At 36.7% G+C, this 20,188-nt stretch overlaps 1 protein-coding gene across 2 annotated transcripts in view; it reads right to left on the bottom strand.

Annotated features, from left to right (window-relative positions):
* The window catches only part of PTPRR (protein tyrosine phosphatase receptor type R), a 239,296-nt gene that overhangs the window by 28,891 nt on the left and 190,217 nt on the right, over positions 1–20,188 (bottom strand). For both annotated transcript variants that reach the window (XM_059402463.1, XM_059402464.1), the window contains 4 exons: positions 16,822–17,008; positions 14,775–14,859; positions 5,738–5,817; positions 5,177–5,314 (listed from right to left, as the gene is read on the bottom strand). In XM_059402463.1, coding sequence (XP_059258446.1) covers positions 5,177–5,314; positions 5,738–5,817; positions 14,775–14,859; positions 16,822–17,008 — 490 coding nt within the window. The remainder of the gene's footprint in view (positions 1–5,176; positions 5,315–5,737; positions 5,818–14,774; positions 14,860–16,821; positions 17,009–20,188) is intronic.

Here is a 20,188-nt window from a genome sequence, read left to right as displayed (position 1 = left end):
CAATATTCTCAGGCCACTCTCCTACTCACTCAGTACTTCTGTTACTATCTGCCGAGCTGTACGTGTTCACCAGTGGGAAGTCACAGTCAAATCTTCTTATGGCAATTGTAACTCATTAGTGAAGCCCGGTAATTTAATTCTACATAAATTAATGAAACAGGAAGGTGCAGAGAAAAAGGGAATTGTTCTAGGAAATAATTGTACAAGTTAAATAAGTTTTTCACTGGGAAAAAAAGGACTCAGTAGAAAAAACTGTAGTCCAATCAGGTACAGGCGACAATGATAAAAGAGCAAATTTTAAAAATTATGCAGGATTCTGCATGCATAATTCCTTTACAAACTTTTCTGTGTTCTCTCTCATTATAAAGAAACTGAAATGGGAAATTTTGATTTATGTATAATTTCATAAATTTAAAATAAGTTTTGATTTGATGTATAAAGGGCATGATTTACATAAGCTGTATGATCTAGAACTCTAGTCTCTAACAAAACCAAACAAACAGAGTCCTATGAAAAATTGTAGTGTGAACAAATGCACATGTCTTAAGATAAAATAAAGAATTAGGGTCCTGTTGTTGTTTTTGTGATTTTTTTCCCCCACTAACTTTTTTTTGCTAATTGTGCCAAATAAGAGGGTTTCTAGCTATAGTTAGAAGTAAAGCAGGCTACAGCAATTAAATAAAACCTAACAAATTAAAAATTAAGGTGTGGTTGTATTTGGAATATAAGCATGTCTGAAAGGACATGTCAGTAATTTTGCTTGAGAGATGTGAGCCTCTGAATTTGGGGCCACCCTTAATTGCTTAGGCAGTACAAGCATAGGAAATGGGAATGAGAGATTAGCTGTCCAGCATTGCTAGGCAGTGCTAGGCCCGGCTGCCTCTCTAAGATATTCTAATAGCTAATTCTGGTCCTCCGGGAAAGCTGAAAGCTGGTCCACAGGCTCTGCTGTCTATCTGCCAGCCTGGCCTTCAACATTACCTTCCTTGACCTTGTCTGGACAGACAGCCAAGTCTGAGACTTGGTTTACTTGTCTTGTTTTTTGTTGTTTTTTTTGTTCTTAGTACAGGTATACCTCGTATCGTGCTTCACTTTATGTTCTTTGTAGATCCTGCATTTTCTACAAATTGAAGGTCTGTGGCAAGCCTGCCCGGAGACTCCTTTCCTTCCTGGAGTTTATTGGCACCATTTTTCCAACAGTTTTTGCTCACTTCATGTCTCCATGTCCCATTTTGGTAATTCTCACATCTTTTCAAACTTTTTCATTATTATTACATTCCTTAAAGGTGATCTGTGATCAGTGATCTTTGGTGTTCCTATTGTCATTGTTTTGGGGTTCCATGAACTATGCCTTTCTAAGACCATGAACTAAATCGTGACGTGGGTGAGTTCTGAGTGCTCCACTGACTGGCCATTGTCTGTGTCTCTCTGTCTCCCGGGGCTTCCCTATCCCCTGAGACACAACAGAATCCCAGTGAGGTCAGTTAATAACCCTACAATGGCCTCTTGGTGTCCATGTGAACGCTTTCAGTCAAAACTAGTAATGATGGAGCTTTGTGAGGAAGGTACATGGAAAGTCGAGATAGGCTGAAAGCTCGGCCTCCTGAACATTTGCCACGTTGTGAATGCAGGGGAAAAGTTCTTGAAGGAAATTAAAAGTGACACACCAGTGAACACATGAATGATAAGAAAGAGTAAAAACCCTATTGGTGATAGGAGAATGCTGGGATTATGAAATAAGAGCTTGGCAATTAGTCATTTATTTATTAGAAAGTAGAAAGGTTCATGAAAATATAAAGCCTGGGAATTTCTAAAGATAACTCCAACTTCATTTTGGGGGGAGGAAATGATTTTTGTCTATTTCAAACAATGACGCTCAACACAATTGAAAGTTGGCACATTTTTGGTAAACAGCATTTTCCTGGTAGTGTGAAGCTTACTGCATATTTCTTTTGAGCCAAGCTTCTCAGTATCATTTTGATCTACAAAACATCAAAGTTTCCTCTATGGAGTTATATTTACATCATGGAGGGTCTGGACAGAAAGGAATTTTTAATTTTAATTTAATGAGTAAGGCATGCTACTCAGATCGAAAGAATGTTTCAAAATGTGGTGTGAGTTCTGGGTTATCACTGTCTCTCATTCCTTGCTAGGTCTGTTCTTCTGTTTTTTGGCTTCTATGGCTGCTACTGAGAAGCCATTTGTTAGTTACTCTGTTGTTAAAATCATCTCTGCAGTGTTTTTTATTTTCCTAGTTGTATCTAGCAGTGGATTTATTTTTACTTACTAGCCCAGAATTTATGATGATTCTCAAATTTGACAGCTCATGTTTCTTATCCCTTCTGGAAAATCTCTGGCCACTATTTCCTCAAGTATTGCTTCTTTTCTTATATTCTCTTTGTTCTTCTTCTAAAATATTCATTTTATATACATTGGACATTTACATACTGCCCTGTAGGTCTTAAATTTTCTTTCGTATTTTTGGCCATTTCAGTCTTCTGGGTAATTTCTTTAGCTCTATTTGCATTTCGGTCATTATTTTTACTCTGCTGTGTCTGGCCTGTTATCACACCTGTCTAATGAGGTGTTCTTTTTAAAATTTAATATCTCTATAATATTTATTTCTACGACTCTGGTTTGTTTTTACATCTTCCTAGTCTTTTTTGGCAGTAATTTGTTCCCCTGTCAAGTTTTTAATCTTATAATTTGTGCGCTTAATTATATAAAAAAAGCATGTATTTATAGTTTCTATTATTTTCATTTCTTGTAGGTCTACTTTACTTACTTGTTGTTTCTTCTGATTTTTCCTTATGTTGTTTATTTACTTGTGTTGTCTCATAATTTTGACTTGTGAGCTTGTGTTTGGCTAGGCTGTTTCTGTTGAAATTCTCTGACGTAAATCCCGAGAGTGTATGTATCCAGAAAGCTTTTACCTTTGTTTCTGTAAAGTGCCACAGAGTGTTATCAATCAGGATTACTTTCTATATTAATTGTTCAACTTGGCGTTTCCTGGTTTTTGAATGGTGAGTACCAGAGAGACCCTTTTTATCTATCCCTCGAGAAGACCAGATTTAGATGGACTGATTTCCTGTTACGGTCCTATTTTGGAAGGCAGGTTTATTTTTGTGGTTCACCTTTTTACTGAAGGCACAGCCTTTGCAGGAGCGCTCTCTGTGGAAGGTCTCCATTCCAGCTCCTGGCTCCTGCAAGCCCAAGGCTTTGTCTCCAGTTCTTGTATTGTCATTAAAGCCCAAGTAAGCCATAATTCTCTGGCTTTATGCCTTTATTCAGTTTTTGACTGCTGGGATTTTTTCCCCCCAAGCTCTGTTAGGCACGCTATTTTTATTTTACTATTTTATCTGAAAAACATCAAAGTTTCCACTGTAGTATTATATTTACATCATGGAAGCTCTGGGCAAAAAGGAATTTTTAATTTTAATAATGAGTAATACAGTCTATTCAGATCTAGGAAATGTTACTATATTCTATTTTATATTTTACGCTATTTAAAATTTTATCTAGTTTTGTGATGGGAGGTTTTTCAGATTATCCTAGCCTGTTTGTATGCAGGAATGGATATATACAGAGAATACACTTTAAACTTGAACAGTCGGTTTTGAGTAGGTAAAATAAAGGCAGAGTGTCATGGATATCAAACAACTGTGCAGGAATTATCAGTTCCCTGATGTGTTGATATATTGATATGGGTGAAACAGCTGAGAATATTAGAGGCTATTTTTATTATGCCACCTCAGGTTTTCTTTCTTTCTTTCTTTTTTTAAAGATTTTATTTATTTATTGGGCAGACAGAGATCACAAGTAGGCAAAAAGAGAGGAGAAAGCAGGCTCCCTGTTGAGCAGAGAGCCCGATGCGGGACTCGATCCCAGGACCCTGGGATCATGACCTGAGCCGAAGGCAGAGGCTTTAATCCACTGAGCCACCCAGGCGGCCCCCACCTCAGGTTTTCATATAAGATTCATAGAAATATATTTATTCAGTAAGCTATATAGTTAGTTAAGTAGATAGCTTCATCTTCTGGCCCAAAATACACTTTTTTCTAGGATAGATTCAGGGGAAAAAATCCTTTATCTATTGTAGCAAAAATGAAAGAGGGCAACAAGCTTTACAAAACTTATAAATTACTGCTTGTGAGCCTGGATTTTCTTGATTAGTACAAGATTATAGTATACTTAAGGGTTATAACTCACCAAAAAGGCATAAGGGAAAGCTCAGTTTTCTTAAATTCTTATTGTCATTGTGAGGCTCTGATACAGTAATTTTGATAAGCAAGCAAACACAAATGCTGACTAAAATCAGACTGTAAATTATTCCAATAAGATGTCCTAACATGTAAGCTGTACGTAGCACCCTTTGGGAATTACAAAATTCTGTTTTTATGATGTAAAGGACTGAATGAATGTTTTGTAATCTAGACCCTTAGGAAAGACTGCTAGTATGGAAACGGAACCTAAATTTATCTCCTTGGATTGCTTATTACGAAGATATTGAAAACCTTGCTTGGCTTTTATAGCTTCCTTCAAATTTTTCTTTCAAATCTCCCTTACTTAGGGGGCTTCATTCCTCCCGCCCTATATAATACAAAAGCATATTCCTCCCTTCTCATCCCTCCTACAGCTCAGCACACCCAATCTTCTTATCCTACCTACCTTGGTCCCCCTATACAATTTATTCTTTCTAATTGCTACGGTTTTATGAATTTATTATGTTTATTATTTTTTAATCTGTCTTCCCCATTAGAAAGTTAAAATCTACCAATGGCAGACATCTCTGTGTGTTTTGTTTGCTAACATATTACCAACAACTAAAGCAGTGTCTGTCACACAATAAGTGCTCAAAAATGATTTGAGGTATGAATGAGTGATTTTTTTAAATTTCCCTGCTTATAAATCAGAGTGATAATGCAGAGCCCCTCATTTCCTAACAGAGGTATGTGGGATATATGAGATAAATATATGCCAAGTGTATTGATTCTTCTGATAGAAAGCTGCCACTCACACAGGGACAACAATGACCATTCTCAGAAGCATGAAGTGAACATGTCTTTAAATTTCCATCTTCAACGTGTAGTTAAGTACAAGGCAATTTTCCTTTTACAATAGCTCTTCCATAGCAACAGAAAATTTATAACGTTCACTCCTTGGGGAAAGGCCATACCTCATTTTTTTCCTTGAGTTTTGTGATCATGACAATCACGGGACTGTCTTCCTGCCAAACCATCTGCCAGAAATCATTCACGGTGTTGATCATGGGGCCCTGGGTGGCGATGAATGCTTTCTCTTTGCCACTGTAGCCCTGGTGTGAGTAAAGAGACAGAAATATTGGACTTGAAATTCATGCCTTGCCCTGAAAGTTTAGAACAAGTTCAGAACAAAACGGTCCAAAACAACACAAGTGTTCATGGCTTCACTGATTCTAGCACAATCCATCTGGCTGTTCTCCCAAGTCAAGCATGGCACACAGTAGTGAGGACCATGATGCCCGGTTCTCACTGGAGAACCCCCCAGCACCTAGACCTGCAGCCAGAGACACACAGGAAAGGAAGGCTCGAGGTAAAGGACCTGCTACCAGTGTCGATTATGACTAAACAAACGAGAAAGGTTGCTAGTAACCGAGTTAAATCAAAATTAATCCACTCTGAGGGGAAAACCACCGCCAACAATTCCACATAGTAAGTCAACATGCTCATCAGAAAGATATTTTTATTTACTTACTTACCCGAATATAATTAGCATTAATGTAGGTGCTCAAAGAATCAGTTACATTTTTTGGTCTCAAACACACTCTGCTGAGGGGATCTAATGAAGAAAACAAGAAGGAATGCTTTAGACAGACCTACTCTTTTTAAAGCTCCTTAGAACACCAGTAACTACATAGCACACTTGTGAATTTATATACTGACCATCTGGCTTGTGTCAATGTTTGTTGCTGATGTGTCTGTGTGTCTGTCTTTTGATACAACTGTGTGCACTGAGGGACAATTGGGTCCATCTTGGTCCCTGTCCCTTAACACAAATCTTGCCCATAAGCTTGAGATATTGAGTTTACTCATCATGTTATTTTTTGTGGCTTTCTGATTCTTGACCCCATTTCTTATTTATGCTCCTTTTTCTGTTCTTTGGGATTTGGAATTTGTACTAGATTTTCTTACTCACTTCAAACTTCTCTTCTGTCCAATAAAAACACTTGGTCTGGCGCGAATCCCCTCTCCCTAAAGAAGCTGTCTTTAGTTACCATTTGTGCACCTACAGCAGGAAAATCTGATATTAGGTAGATTGTTATAGTGCTAAGAACATTGTCTTAACTCTTCAAATCACTTTCTGTCAAGAAGTTGAAAGGCTCTTTGCAAACCACGGTGTTACGGAAAATATGGTAGTTATTTCTACCAATGTTTATATAAATGAATTAAGGCCAAATCATCCCTTTATGATTTCTTTAGTCTGACACACTCCGAGCCTCTTAAAGGTAAAGACAGAGATTTTTTTTCATTTTATCCAAGACTCAGTGTCTAGGATGGTGCTTATATGAATAGCAGACATTCAATATTTGTTTATTGCATTGATTTAGATGGTTAAAAAATGTTCCACTATTTAAGAAGTCAGTTCTAGGCATTCCTCTCTAGTTATTGTTTTATTACTGCTTTTCTCTAGACTGGCAAACTTGAGAGAGTTTATCAATACCCACTGTTCTTACCTCCACCTCTACAATTCGGTCCACCTTGTGTACACCCCAGTCTATCCTAACCTTAGTTTAATGCCGAGACTCCTCGGCATTACTGATGCCACCAATGACTCTTGTTGAGCTAAACCAAATAAGCCTACTGTGCTACTTTTTTCATGTTTTATTTTAATATTTACCATCTTATATTTTAAGTACTTCAATTTTTACCTGCTTTCAATGAATTGTACTGAACCCCTTGAAGGAAAAAATTATATTTAATTAACTTTTTTTTTTAAACTAACTTTTGTATCCTTTGTGATTTCTACCTGGTATGTGGTTCATAGAGTGTTTAATATCAGAATTCATTTCTATTAGAGTTGAAACACTGTTTTTGACTTTCTAGATTCCTTTTGTTAGCAAAGGGGACTGGAAAATTGTTCATCCCTTTTCAGTATCTGCTATTAGAAGTTTCCACAAGAGCCCTATACCAGTGAGACTTGAACAGAAGCCCACTCCCTTCAGTTTTTATAAGGCCAACCATGTATATGATTTATTGAGAACTCAGCCCTATAAACTTCTTAGAAGCAGTTCCCTGTCAAGCTAAACTTAGCTTGGAAATTGGTAGTTTGTAAGTCTTCCAAGCATTTAGAGGTTTCCAAAAACTTTTTAAACAAGAATGCACCATAGGACTGACTAAGGGAAAACTGTCACTCTAATCAAAGCTTTTTAGCCTTTTTAATGTTAGATTAGACTAATAAAAAAAAGCTGATGATTTAAAAAAAATCCAAAACTTTATCATCATTATCATCATTATTTCCATATTACTGTTATAAATGTATTCATTTTAAGCATTTTAAGTCAGTATGTGTATTTTAAGTCTATATTTTGGTCAAATTCACCTTTTATCAGGACAGATATTTCTGGACTACATGTTAAATATTTAGCATGCCACTTATGATACATCTAGGAAGAGGCAATAACAATCCCAACACTGACCAATTCTTCTTCCCTCTCCTCTGCTCCTCCCCTTTTATTTCCTTCCTTCCCTCCTCTTGCTTTCTTCCTCTTCCTTCCCCCTTTTCCCTCCCTCCCCCCTTCTCTCTTATTCCTTCTCTTTCTTCTGCTCTCTTTCCTGTTTCTTTTTTCTTCTCAACAGATTATTGAACACATATAGATTTAGCGTATAGAACACATGAAATTTCCCCATCTGGCCTCTTCAAAATACCTCTGGCAATTTAACTCTTTCTATTTAACACAAAAAAATGGTACCTGGATCCTGATATCCTTTAATTTTTTTTTAAAGATTTTTTAATTTATTTGAGAGACAGAGAGTGTATGAGGGGGAGGGGCAGAGGAAGAGGGAGAAAGAAATTCAAGTAGACTCCACACCAGGCATGGAGCCCAACAGTGGGCTCAATCTAACAACCATGAGATCACAACCCGAGTCAAAACCAAGAGTCAGACCTTTAACCGACTGCATGACCCAGGCACCTCTGGATCCTGATATTCCGACTGCCATCTTATCAGATTTTGTCAAAGGTTATTCTGCTCCAATGATTTCTTCTCTGGGCAGAAAAGCATTTGAGGTTTGGAGTCAGGAGGAGAAGCTATTCAATGAAAGATGTGCTTATACTGCTAGTGTATCCCTGGGCATAGGCAGAGGATGAGAGGAATAGCATAGTTTCTCTAGATGAATTCAAGATAAGTGGGAAATAGGAGGAAAGGCAGGGACTTGGCTCCACCTTCCAGGTGACTGGGAGTCACTTTCAGTTTGTTGCAGGAGAGAGAAGACTCCAGGCTTGCATTATCCAATATGGCGCCACTAGCCACATGTAGCTAACGTTAAATTAATGAAAATAAAATAAAACTTAAAAATCAGTTCCTCAGGTGCACTGGCTAAACTTCGCATGCTCCATTGCTACACATAGCTAATGGCCATCATATTGGAGATACAGAGTGTTACCTTCACTCTACAGGGTTTTGACAGTGTTGATCTTAGCAATGCAAGATGGCGATTATATGGAAACTCCCTTTTTAAAATCCATGTGAAAATTGTAAGAGAAAAAAGGGCAATTAAATAGTCTGCATTTGAAACTGTAAAGTTTTCTTTCCCCATTAATGCTACTATTTTCTGGAATTGGTTGTGGGGTTAATGACTGATGCATGCTCAGTTAGGTGGCAGGAGAGGAGAAACTAACATTAGATGGGGGCTCACTAGTAGTGGGAACCTCTCTTTTCACATATGATTACTTAATTCTCTCCACAGCCCTATGTAGCAATATTATTATCACTATCTTTAGGGATAAAGAAAGGATGGTGCAGAAAGATTAAGTTGTCTTCCATAAACTATAAATGCTCCTTGCCAAGGTAGAGAGGCAAGTCTAACTCCAATATTTTGTTTGAGCCATACAACTTGTTGCCTTAATGAGTGGCTCACTTATTTGCATATCTACTCTGTTCTGGGCACTTAACAGAATAGGAAACATAAGTAAGAAATATTACCAGATTTTAGATTTTTAAATATGAAGTGATGGCCAAAGTAATTAGGGTTTAATTAGTAGAGTTCTTTGATTTCATTTATATTGTTTTATATTTCTATATATAAATTGTCAGCATGGAATAAATATACATGAAATTTGTTATTATACTTCATTGTGTAAAAAATTTCATAATAATGTATGATTAGTTTTTTTTCCCATTGCTTTTATGATTTAGGACATAGACCTATTTTCATCACTAATATTTGTTTTTTGTTGCAACGTATGTGACATAAATTTACACTTTGCACTTTAATCTACCACGTAGAGCGTTCTGAGCCAGGCTGACATCATCCTTAGGGAAAGAGCCATGATTTAATTGGCTCTTGGTCATCCATATTTCTTCTGCAAAACATTTTCCAAATTAGATAGCCTCACTAATATGTAAAATCTGGCAGTATTTTTTTTTAAAGATTTTATTTATTTATTTGAGATAGTGGGTGAGAGAGAACAAAAGAGGCGGGAGGGGCAGAGGACGTGGGAGAAGCAGGCTCCCCTCTGAGCAGGGAGACTGACATGAAGCTCCAACCTAGGATCCTGGGGTCATGACCTGAGCCCAAGGCAGACACTTAATGGACTGAGCCACCCAGGCACCCCATGTTGGAAGTTTAAACTTGAGTTTATTATAGGTTAAAACAATGAAAAAAAGTAATACTTGGGGAGCCTGAGTGGTTCAGTTGGTTAAGCATCTGCCTCCAGCAGATGGTCATGACCCCAGCGTCCTGCAATAGAGCCCTGACAATAGAGTCAGAGAGGAGGCTGTTTCTCTCTCTCTCTCTCTGCTTCACCCCCCACTTGTTCTCTCTTTGCTAGCTCTCTCTCAAATAAATCAATAAAATCTCAAAAAAGCCCCTTAAAATCTTAATCATTTTAAATTATTTTATGTAATGTTTCAAATTTATCCCATATTATAGTCTAAAATAAACCATAAAGAATAGCTTTCCATATAAATTCCAGTCTTCTCTGATGATTTTCAACCAATAGTGGGGTGTGCCCAAACTAGACATACCAAATTATATTTTGTGCAACAGGGGATGGGTAGTGCATTCAGGCTACAGACATTTTCAACAGAAAACCCATTATTTGCAACATCACTTGTCAGCACAGGTGCCCTGGTTCAAGTGACCCACCCCAGTTTTGGGAATGGAAAAGCTGACACAGGACTATGAGAGACTAGGTCTGATATCATCTGAGCAGGAAATAGAGAAGGCTGAACTTTATTTATTTTTCTTTCTTTCTTTTTTTTTTTTTTCCCCCAAAGATTTATTTATTTATTTGAGAGAGAGAGAGAGAGAGAGAAAAGGAGACAGAGTGTGCGAGTGTGGGGAGGAGCAGAGGGAGAGGGACTTCAAGCTGACTTCCTGCTGAGCTAGGAACCTAACTTGGAGCTCTGTGGGCTTGACCTCGAGTTCCATGAGATCATTACCTGAGCTGAAACCAATAGTCAGATGCGTAACTGAATGAGCGACCCAGGCACCTCTGAGAAGGCTGAACTTTAAATAATCCTAATAATTACTGAATCCTTCTGACATTGGATGATTAAGTAAAATTGCAGTAAATGTATATGCCCTAATTACTTATATTTGGTAAATTTCAGATGAAAAATCTTGAGAGAGACAGAGACAGAGAGAAGCACACTTGTAACACACAGCACTTTCATTCCTGTAGTTATAAAATATCTTTCAACAGGGATGATACTGGATAGACCCATTAAAAATATGTTATAGTGGAGTGTTTTCAGCTCTACCAGAGGGGGAAGCTCAAAGACATCATTAACAATAATTCTTGATATTACCATAACTTTGGAGAATTTGATGTTTTATGAGTGAATTCACGGGCTTAATTATACAGACTCTACTATTTCAATATCCATACTTTTCAAAAGTTTTGTGGCTCCACCTTTCCAGAGTATTGTTTTGAGATGTTTATGGATTTTGCCAAACCCTAACCATCTGTTGTCTAGCGAATGACAATGTTACATCCTCTCCAAAGCATTTTTGCTACTCTAAATAAAATAGCTCGGTCCTCTCTATACTCCTACACTACTTGGGCTAGATCTCAATTCTGGCATTGAACATAATTACTCATTTACGTGCCTCTCTCCTCTAGTCCATGACCTCCTTGATCTTAGAGGCCATTTTTTATTTCTTACTAGCTCATTGCCTGATATTGATAAATTTCATGGAGTTAAATTTAGTTTTTTTCTTTAAAGATTTTTAGTTTTTTTCCTTAAAGATTCTTTCTTTCTTCCTTCCTTCCTTCCTTCCTTCCTTCCTTCCTTCCTTCCTTCCTTTCTTTCATTTGAGAGAGAGAGAGAGAGAGCACAAGCAGGGGAAGCAGCAGAGGGAGAGGAGATGCTGGCTCCACGCTGAGCAGGGAGCCCAAAGCGGGGCTTGATCCGGGACCCTGAGATCATGACCTGAACTGAAGTCAGATGTTTAACCAACTGAGCCACCCAGGCACCCCAGTTAAATTTTGTTTAACATTGCCAAACAGTGTTTCTCAAAGTGTGGTCCTGGTATTATCTGTATCAGAATCACCTGGGTGTTAGCTAAGAAATACAGATTCTTGGGGCACCTGGGTGGCTCAGTGGGTTAAGCCTCTGCCTTTGGCTCTGGTCATGATCCCAAGGTCCTGGGATCGAGCCCCACATTGGGCTTCCTGCTCAGCGGGGAACCTGCTTCTCCCTCTCCCTGCCATTCTGCCTATTTGTGCTCTCTCTGTCAAATAAATAAATAAAATCATTTTTAAAAATCTTTTTTTAAAAAGAAATACGGATTCTTAAACCCAACAGCAGACTTACTTAAACAGAATCCCTGGGTGGGACAGAGGATTCCAGAATTTTTTTTTTCTTTCATCTATTAAGACTCTAGATTTTTATAAGGACTCTAGATGATTATTATTTTTTTAAAGATTTTTTATTTATTTGATAGACCATACAGAGATCACAAGTAGGCAGAGAGGCAGGCAGAGAGAGAGAGTAGAGGAAGCAGCCTCTCTGCTGAGCAGAGAGCCCGATGCGGGACTCGATCTCAGGACTCTGGGATCATGACCTGAGCTGAAGGCAGAGGCTTTAACCCACTGAGCCACCCAAGTGCCCCAAGGACTCTAGATGATTATTGTACACAACGAAATTTTTTGGTAACAGCTTTAAGATATAACCCATATACCATACAATTCACACATTTGAAGTGTACCATCATAGAGTTCTTTTTCTTTATTCACAAACTTGTACAACTGACAGCTATTTCTCATGCCTCCCGGCACTAGGCAACCCCTAAGACAGTTTATGTCTTTATAGATTTGCCAATCTGGCCACTTCATATAAATGGAATTATACAGTATGAGGTCTTTTGTGATGGTTTCTTTCACTTAGCATAATGTTTCAAGGTTTATTCATGTTGTAGCAGGCATCAGCTCCTCATTCCTCTTTATGACTGAGTAATATTTCATTGTGTGGATAGTCTACATTTTATTTCTCCATCAGTTGATGGATATTTTGGTTGTTTCCACCTTTGGGGCTATTATAAATAATGCTGTTAGAAACATTTGTGTATAGCTTTCTAATATCAATACTTTTAAAAAGTCTCTGTGGCTCCATTTTTCCAGAGCTATTGTTTTGAAATGTTTATGGATTTTGCCAAAATCCCAACTATCTATTTGTCTTGTGATTGACAATGAAATGTTTTCATTTCTCTTGGTTATATGCCTAGGAGTAGAATGTCTGAGTCATACAGTCACTCTAGGATTTGCCGTTTGAGGAACTACCACACTGTTTCTTAAGTAGCTGTACCATTTTACTTCTCTACTAGCAATGTGGGAAGGTTCCAGTTTCTTCCCATCCCTGTTAGCACTTTCTGTATGGTCTATCATTTTTATTATAATCATGTGGATGTGAGGTGGTATCTCATTGTGGTTTTGATTTCCCTTATGGCCATTAATGTTGAGCATCTTTTCGAATGCTTGTTGATCATCTGTATCTCTTCCATGGAGAAATGTCTACTCAAGTCTTTTGCCCATTTTTAAATTGGGCTGTCTTTTGATAACTAAGTGGTAAGAGTTCTTTTTTTTTTTTTTTTAAATTTGATAGAGAGAGCAAGAGACACAAGCAGGCAGAGCAGCAGAGGGAGAGAGAGAAGCAGGCTCCTCACTGAGCAGGAAGTCTAATGTGAGGCTCAATCCCAGGACCCTGGGATCATGACCTGAGCTGAAGGCAGTTGCTTAACCAACTGAGCCACCCAGGCGCCCCCGGTAAGAGTTCTTTATACATTCTAGATAGAAGTCCTTTATTAGGTATTTAATTTACAAATGTTTTTTCCCATTTTGTGAGTTCTCTATCTTCTTAATGGTATCCTTTGAAGCATAAAATATTTTCATTTAATAAAATTTAATTTATCTATTTTTTGTGCTTGCTTGTACTTTGGTGTCATATTTTAGAAGTCATTGACTAATTGAAAGTCATGAAGATTTACATCTGTTTTATACTAATAGTTTTATAGTTTTAGCTCTTACCTTCGGGTCTGATCCATTTTGTACTGAGTTTTGTATATGGTGTGGGGCAGGGTCCCACTTCATTTTTTAAAAAAAGATTTTAGGGGCGCCTGGGTGGCTCAGTGGGTTAAAGCCTCTGCCTTCGGCTCAGGTCATGATCCCAGGGTCCTGGGATTGAGCCCCACATCAGGCTCTCTGCTCTGCAGGGAGCCTGCTTCCTCCTCTTTCTCTCTCTGCCTGCCTCTCTGCCTACTTGTGGTCTCTGTCTGTCAAATAAATAAATAAAATCTTTAAAAAAAAAAAAGATTTTATTTATTTATTTGGGAGAAAGAGAGTGAGTGAGAGTGCATAAGCTGGAGAGGGACAGAGGGAGTAGAAGCAGACTACTCTGATGAGCAGAGAACTCGACATGGTGTGAATCTCAGGACCTTGGGATCATGACCTCAGCTGAAGACAAACTCTTAACCGGCTGAGCCATCCAGGCCTCCATACATCTAACTTCATTTTTTTTTTTTTTTTTTTGGTTCATGACTATTCAGCTGTCTCAGCAACCTTTAGCTGAAAAAACTATCCTTTGTCCATTGAATTGTTTGATGAAATCAATTGACCATAATGTGTGGTACAATATTATTTTAGACCCATGTGTTTGCTGGAATTGTGAGCTGATCATTTTTTTTTTTTTAAAGATTTTATGTATTTATTTGACAGAGAGAAATCACAAGTAGTGGGAGAGGCAGGCAGAGAGAGAGAGGGAAGCAGACTCCCTGCCTAGCAGAGAGCCCGATGCGAGACTCGATCCCAGGACCCTGAGATCATGACCCAAGCCAAAGGCAGTGGCTTAACCCACTGAGCCACCCAGGCGCCCCTGAGCTGATCATTTTAAGAAGAGTAGTACAGGATAAAGTAATGAACCTCAAGCTACTTTCATGGTCAGTAGTCTTAATGTGCATTTATAACTCCAAATTTGGTGTGTATGGAGAAGTTGTGAGGATGGAAAGTGATAAGGTAAGGGTGACTGGGGAAGGCTTATGCTTTATAATGCAAACTATTTCATTCAAGAAACTTACTTGGCAAAATGGTCTTATAGCGATTTTTAGTTCCATGACGGGGAATGTCAATTTCTTTGGGATCCACAAAGTTCATTGGTATTTCCTGCAAAAATAAATGATATCAAATTAGTATATCTGATGCTGCCACAAAGAAAATCTTCACAGGGGGCCATCTGATCCAGAACCCTATTGAACTTCAAAGTCATTTATAAAACAACAGACTACCACCTCTGGTTGACCAACACCCTTCCTTTCACAAACATATTAGCTGCACCCTGGCAAGTTGACTCTAAGAAACAGCTCGCTGTGTTAGAAAGTATTATTTTACATACGGTTATTAAAGAAACATATAAAATTTTGATTAGATTTTTAAAATTCTGTTCTGACATAATTGCTAGAAATATATATAAACAGCTGAAAATGGGCAATGTATTCAAATTTTTAAAAACTTCATGTAAGTTATCAAAAATTTCATTATGATGGATTCTCTTTTACCATTGTATGACTCTGTCAGGATTATTAAAACCTCCCTCTCCAAATGGTAAATACAAAGGGAGTTTTTTTTTATTCAAGTGATGGCAATATAATTTTTTTTGTATTAAGGAATGGATTATGATTGTATTGTTCCATTTGTTTTTTGTTTTGTTTTTTTTTCTTTTTTAAGTTTAAATTCAATTAATTAACATATATGTGTTACTGGTTTCAGAGGTAGAGGTCAGTGATTCATTGTATTGTTCCATTTGTTGTTGTAAATGCAATATTTTTAGTGAAGGGATTCCAGACACTGTTTTCTCCTTCTTAACAGGAATACAAATGTTTTTACTCAGAATATGTCATGGGCCTCAAATGACTGGAGAGGAACAATTAGAGCAGAAATGGCTCTGTGGAAGTGAATTAGATCTTAAAGGTGAGCATCTATAGATGACTGGGACAATGAATGTCATTAGCCAACGTTTTCAAAGGGTCAAAACAAATATGTAAAGATCTGATTAGACAAAATAGAGGATCTCTAGTTAAAATTCTGGAAAAGATTATTAGATAAATGTTAATGTGAAACAAAGGAACTTATTTTTAGATCACGTGAAATACTATTTTCATTACTTGAACTTTCTTCAATGGAAAATATAACTCAACAGCCTAATATTCACTGAAATGAAAGAAATTATCTACAAATGAATTCAATTTGATGAAAGAAATTATCTACAAATTAATTCAAATTGTTTTCAGTCAGTCTGGAAATTTGAGATCATGAATATGGTCTACAAAGAGGAGTAGTTTGCTTTTTAAATATCATTTCCTAAATTTGCATTATTTTAGATATTTATAATATTCATCCCTACTCTCTGCTTCAATGAAATATTATAACTTCCGAGTTCCAAGTTACCAAAAGAAGCGAAATTGTTGAATGTTCAGTAGAAAGCACACATTTATGTTTGGTAATTTCAAGCACATCAGTCTGTTTTGGTAAAACCATGACAGATCTTTCCTCCCCTGCTTCTTCCTGCTTTATGACAAGCACCGACAATGACCATCTCCCAGTATTATCCTTCCCTTTGGTATTCCTTGTTGGTCTCATCTTTCCTTTAAAGGCTTATCCCAAAAAGCCTATCTGTGGTTTTAGAAAAGAATATTGGATGTACTTTTGGCTAGCTGTGTGACTGGTTCTTTCATCTCGCTAGGTTTTCTTCATATGTGAAAAGATGACACACTACAAAGTCTAATTTTAAAAACTCCATGTTCATCTTTTACCTTGGATGCTTAATAATAGTTGAAGAGGCTATTGGTAATACTAGCCCACTGCTAGATATGTCATCATTAGAGTGGTTGCAAATATCTGAACAGACCCTGGAATGATCAGTTTATTAAAATCAACAGACTTGGATTAAAATGTACAACCGATATACCTAAAGTGATCTACAAAATGGATATTCCCTTTGGACAATAATTAGATCTAAGAAGTTCTAAAGCTCTCTGGGTAGACATGTGTTTTTCCGAATCAACTTAGTCACCAGCAGCCCTGAGGGGGTTCTCTGAATATGCAGTGAACAATAAACAGCAGGCTCACCATGAATTCACTTTGGAGTAAATGTGAACTTGCCACGACGTCCCTCAGCTGTGATCTTGTGAGTATTCGGCTGGCTGACTGCAGATACTCCATTGCCACTGTCTCCCGTGGGGTTGGGGTAGCCACAAAGGGTTCAACATTCCCCAAGCTACTCATGTCCAATGTAAGAGATACGTTGGACCCCCGTCTACATTGGGGAAGACCGTTAATACGTTTAGAAACCACATGAGTTATTTTGATCACACAAATTTGTCTTTCGTACATATGTACTCACTATTTAGTGAGAACTTTTCCAGAAATAAGGACCAAATGTCTTTTTCTCTTATGGTACCATAGACGAGTATACCAACTATCTACAGTTTCTTTATAGGAAACTGGCAGGTTTTTTGTTGGAAATAAGTCTGAATTGAGAAAATGCACTATAATTTACTAATGATATACTTGCTAGTAATATTAAGTGAAAAATTCAGGAAAAGAAACATCACATTTGGATTGAGAAATGATGTATAACACAAACCAGCTTTATTTTCCGTATGTCTGAGAGTTCAGTATAGAAATCAAATAGCCATTTCTGACATCAATATACTGTACACATGATCTCACTGGACACCGGAAGCTCAGAGAAAAAAAACACTTTGGTCCACATTATTGCCATTGAAATAGAAGTTAAAAGTTTTAAAATGTATGTACTGTTTATAATTCTGAGTGAATCCCTAAAAAAATAGCATCCGTATTTTCCATTTATGTATGTATGTGTGAATGCATGCATATATATGTGTGTGTGTATGTGTATGTATTTATTTAATTCTGTGATAAACTCCTGAAGATATTGAGATCACAGACTCTTATTCTGAGTTATAATTTATCTTCCCTCCATAATTTTCCTCTTCTAGTTGGGAGATGAGTTGGAGCTCTTCCAACTTGTAAAGGCCCCTTGTGTCTTGGATAGAAGGTGTGAGTGCCTCTTAACAGCAACACTAGCTGTGTGGAACCAAGACTGAGGGAACAAGTGTGGAACAAGTCATAGATTATACTCACAAGAACTATTAAATTTAAAGGACCTTAGGTATTTCTGAGATGATCCAATATGTTGCTTAGTGGTTGGTATTCCAAGGAAATGGAGAATAGGGAAAAACAGGTCAAAACAAATGTAAACAAAGACAGTAAGAGCAAATACTAGGCCCAGGATATTTCATTCGAAGGGTGCTTTACACGCTTTCTAAAGGGCACGACATCAGGAAATACTCATGTGGCTAGAGCTTAATTTTCAAAAACCCATTGAACAAAAGCATGTTAGGTTCCTTCCTCTTACGAATTGATATGTAATGTCATTTTTGTTCATTTCTAAATGGTTTATAACTGTAGTTTTTGGGAGTTTAAAAAAAAATTTTTTTTTCTAATTTATTTGAGAGAGAGACAGAGTGAGAGAGCATGAGAGGAGAGGTCAGAGGGAGAAGCAGACTCCCCATGGAGCTGGGAGCCTGATGTGGGACTCAATCCCAGGACTCTGGGATCATGACCTGAGCTGAAGGCAGTCGCTTAACCAACTGAGCCACCCAGGTGCCCTATAACCGTAGTTTTAATTCCTACTTTGGCTTGATGTTTATTTAAATTTTTATGAATTTATCTTCCTTATTAATTTCTAGTAATAGTAAATGCAAATCATCCAACTTCTAATGTTTGGAATTTCTCAATTCTTTCTTTGAGACAAATACTGTGATAATTTTTTTCTGAATATTTCATAGATACTTTTGGAGGCAACTGAACTGATTACCTATTTATATCTATCTCTCTATAAATTTATCTATGCACATATATATGTATATATACACACCACCTTATTTATATTATTATAATGTATAATAATTTATTATATATTATATATACACAAATAGCCATTTCTGACATCAGAAATGTCAGAAATATATATATATATGTATATATACATATATATAATATATATTATATATAATATATTAATATTATATATAATATATATTATATACTATATATATATTATATTTTATATATATATTATATATATAGTATATATTATAATATATATATACTATATATATAGTATATATATACTATATTATATATATTATAGTATTGGAGATATTATATATTATAATATGAGATTATGCTGAGTGAAATAAGTCAAGCAGAGAGAGTCCATTATTCTATGGTTTCACTTATTTGTGGAGCATAACAAATAGCATGGAGGACAAGGGGAGTTAGAGAGGAGAAGGGAGTTGGGGGAAATTGGAAGTGGAGGTGAACCATGAGAGACTATGGACTCTGAAAAACAGTCTGAGGGTTTTGAAGGGGCGGGGGGTGGGAGGTGGGGGGAAACCAGGTGGTGGGTATTGGAGATATTATATATTATAATATAATATATATAATATATAATATAATATATATAATATATAATAATTATATGTTTTTCCAATCTATTTTTTCCGACTGGATTTCTCAAAGCCTGAGATGTATGTGATCTTCCCCAACACCTGTATTGTTATTTTTCTTTATATCCCTGGCAATTTTTACTTTATATATTTCAGCCATTGTTTTATTTGAAAAGATTAGCAATTACCTATTTACTATCAATTTTATCAATATTAAGTATTTATTTTCCTATTAATTCTACATTTTGTCTCACATCTGACTTTTTTCCCCAGTTTTATTGAGACAGAATTTATATATAGCACCATATAAGCTTAAGGTAGACGACATTAATAATTGAATTACATATATTGTGAAATGATTGCCACAATAAATTTAATTAACATTCACCATCTCCTATAGAAACAAACAAAAACACCTTTTCCTTGTGATGAAAACTTAGGATCCACTCTCTTAACAGCTCTCAAATGTACCATACAGCAGAGTTAGCTATAGTCATCGTGTTGTACAGGACATCATATATATTACATTATTTATTACTTATTATTTGTCTTAAATGGAAGTTTGTATCACCTTCCTTCAATTCACCCTCCTGTCACCTCCCACCTCTGGCTTAAAAAAAAATTAATATTGATGACTTGTCTTTTTTTTTTTTTTTTTGGCATGTTCTCAAAATATCTTTTCTAGTCTTTTTTTTACTATGTTTAATTCTTTTGAATCACTGTTAGGGATTAGGGGATAGCATACTGGATACCCCATAAAATATCACTTAGCTGTTAGAAGAGTTTGTCCCCCATCATCTTGTGTGTGTGTGTGTGTGTGGCTGTTGTGAGTGATGGACAGGGCCCCTGTGATTTTTGAGTAGGAAGTAAACAGTTGAGGAGGGTGAAGAGTGGTTCTATTCTCAGAGCAAGAATTTTTATCTATTTTTAGTGGGAAAGCAGTTTGTACAAGTTTCTCA

The sequence above is a fragment of the Mustela nigripes genome, chromosome 6 (assembly GCF_022355385.1).
Source record: "Mustela nigripes isolate SB6536 chromosome 6, MUSNIG.SB6536, whole genome shotgun sequence".
NCBI lineage: Eukaryota > Metazoa > Chordata > Mammalia > Carnivora > Mustelidae > Mustela > Mustela nigripes.
The sequence above is the reverse complement of the archived record's forward strand: the minus strand, read 5'-3'. Positions and strand labels throughout refer to the sequence as shown.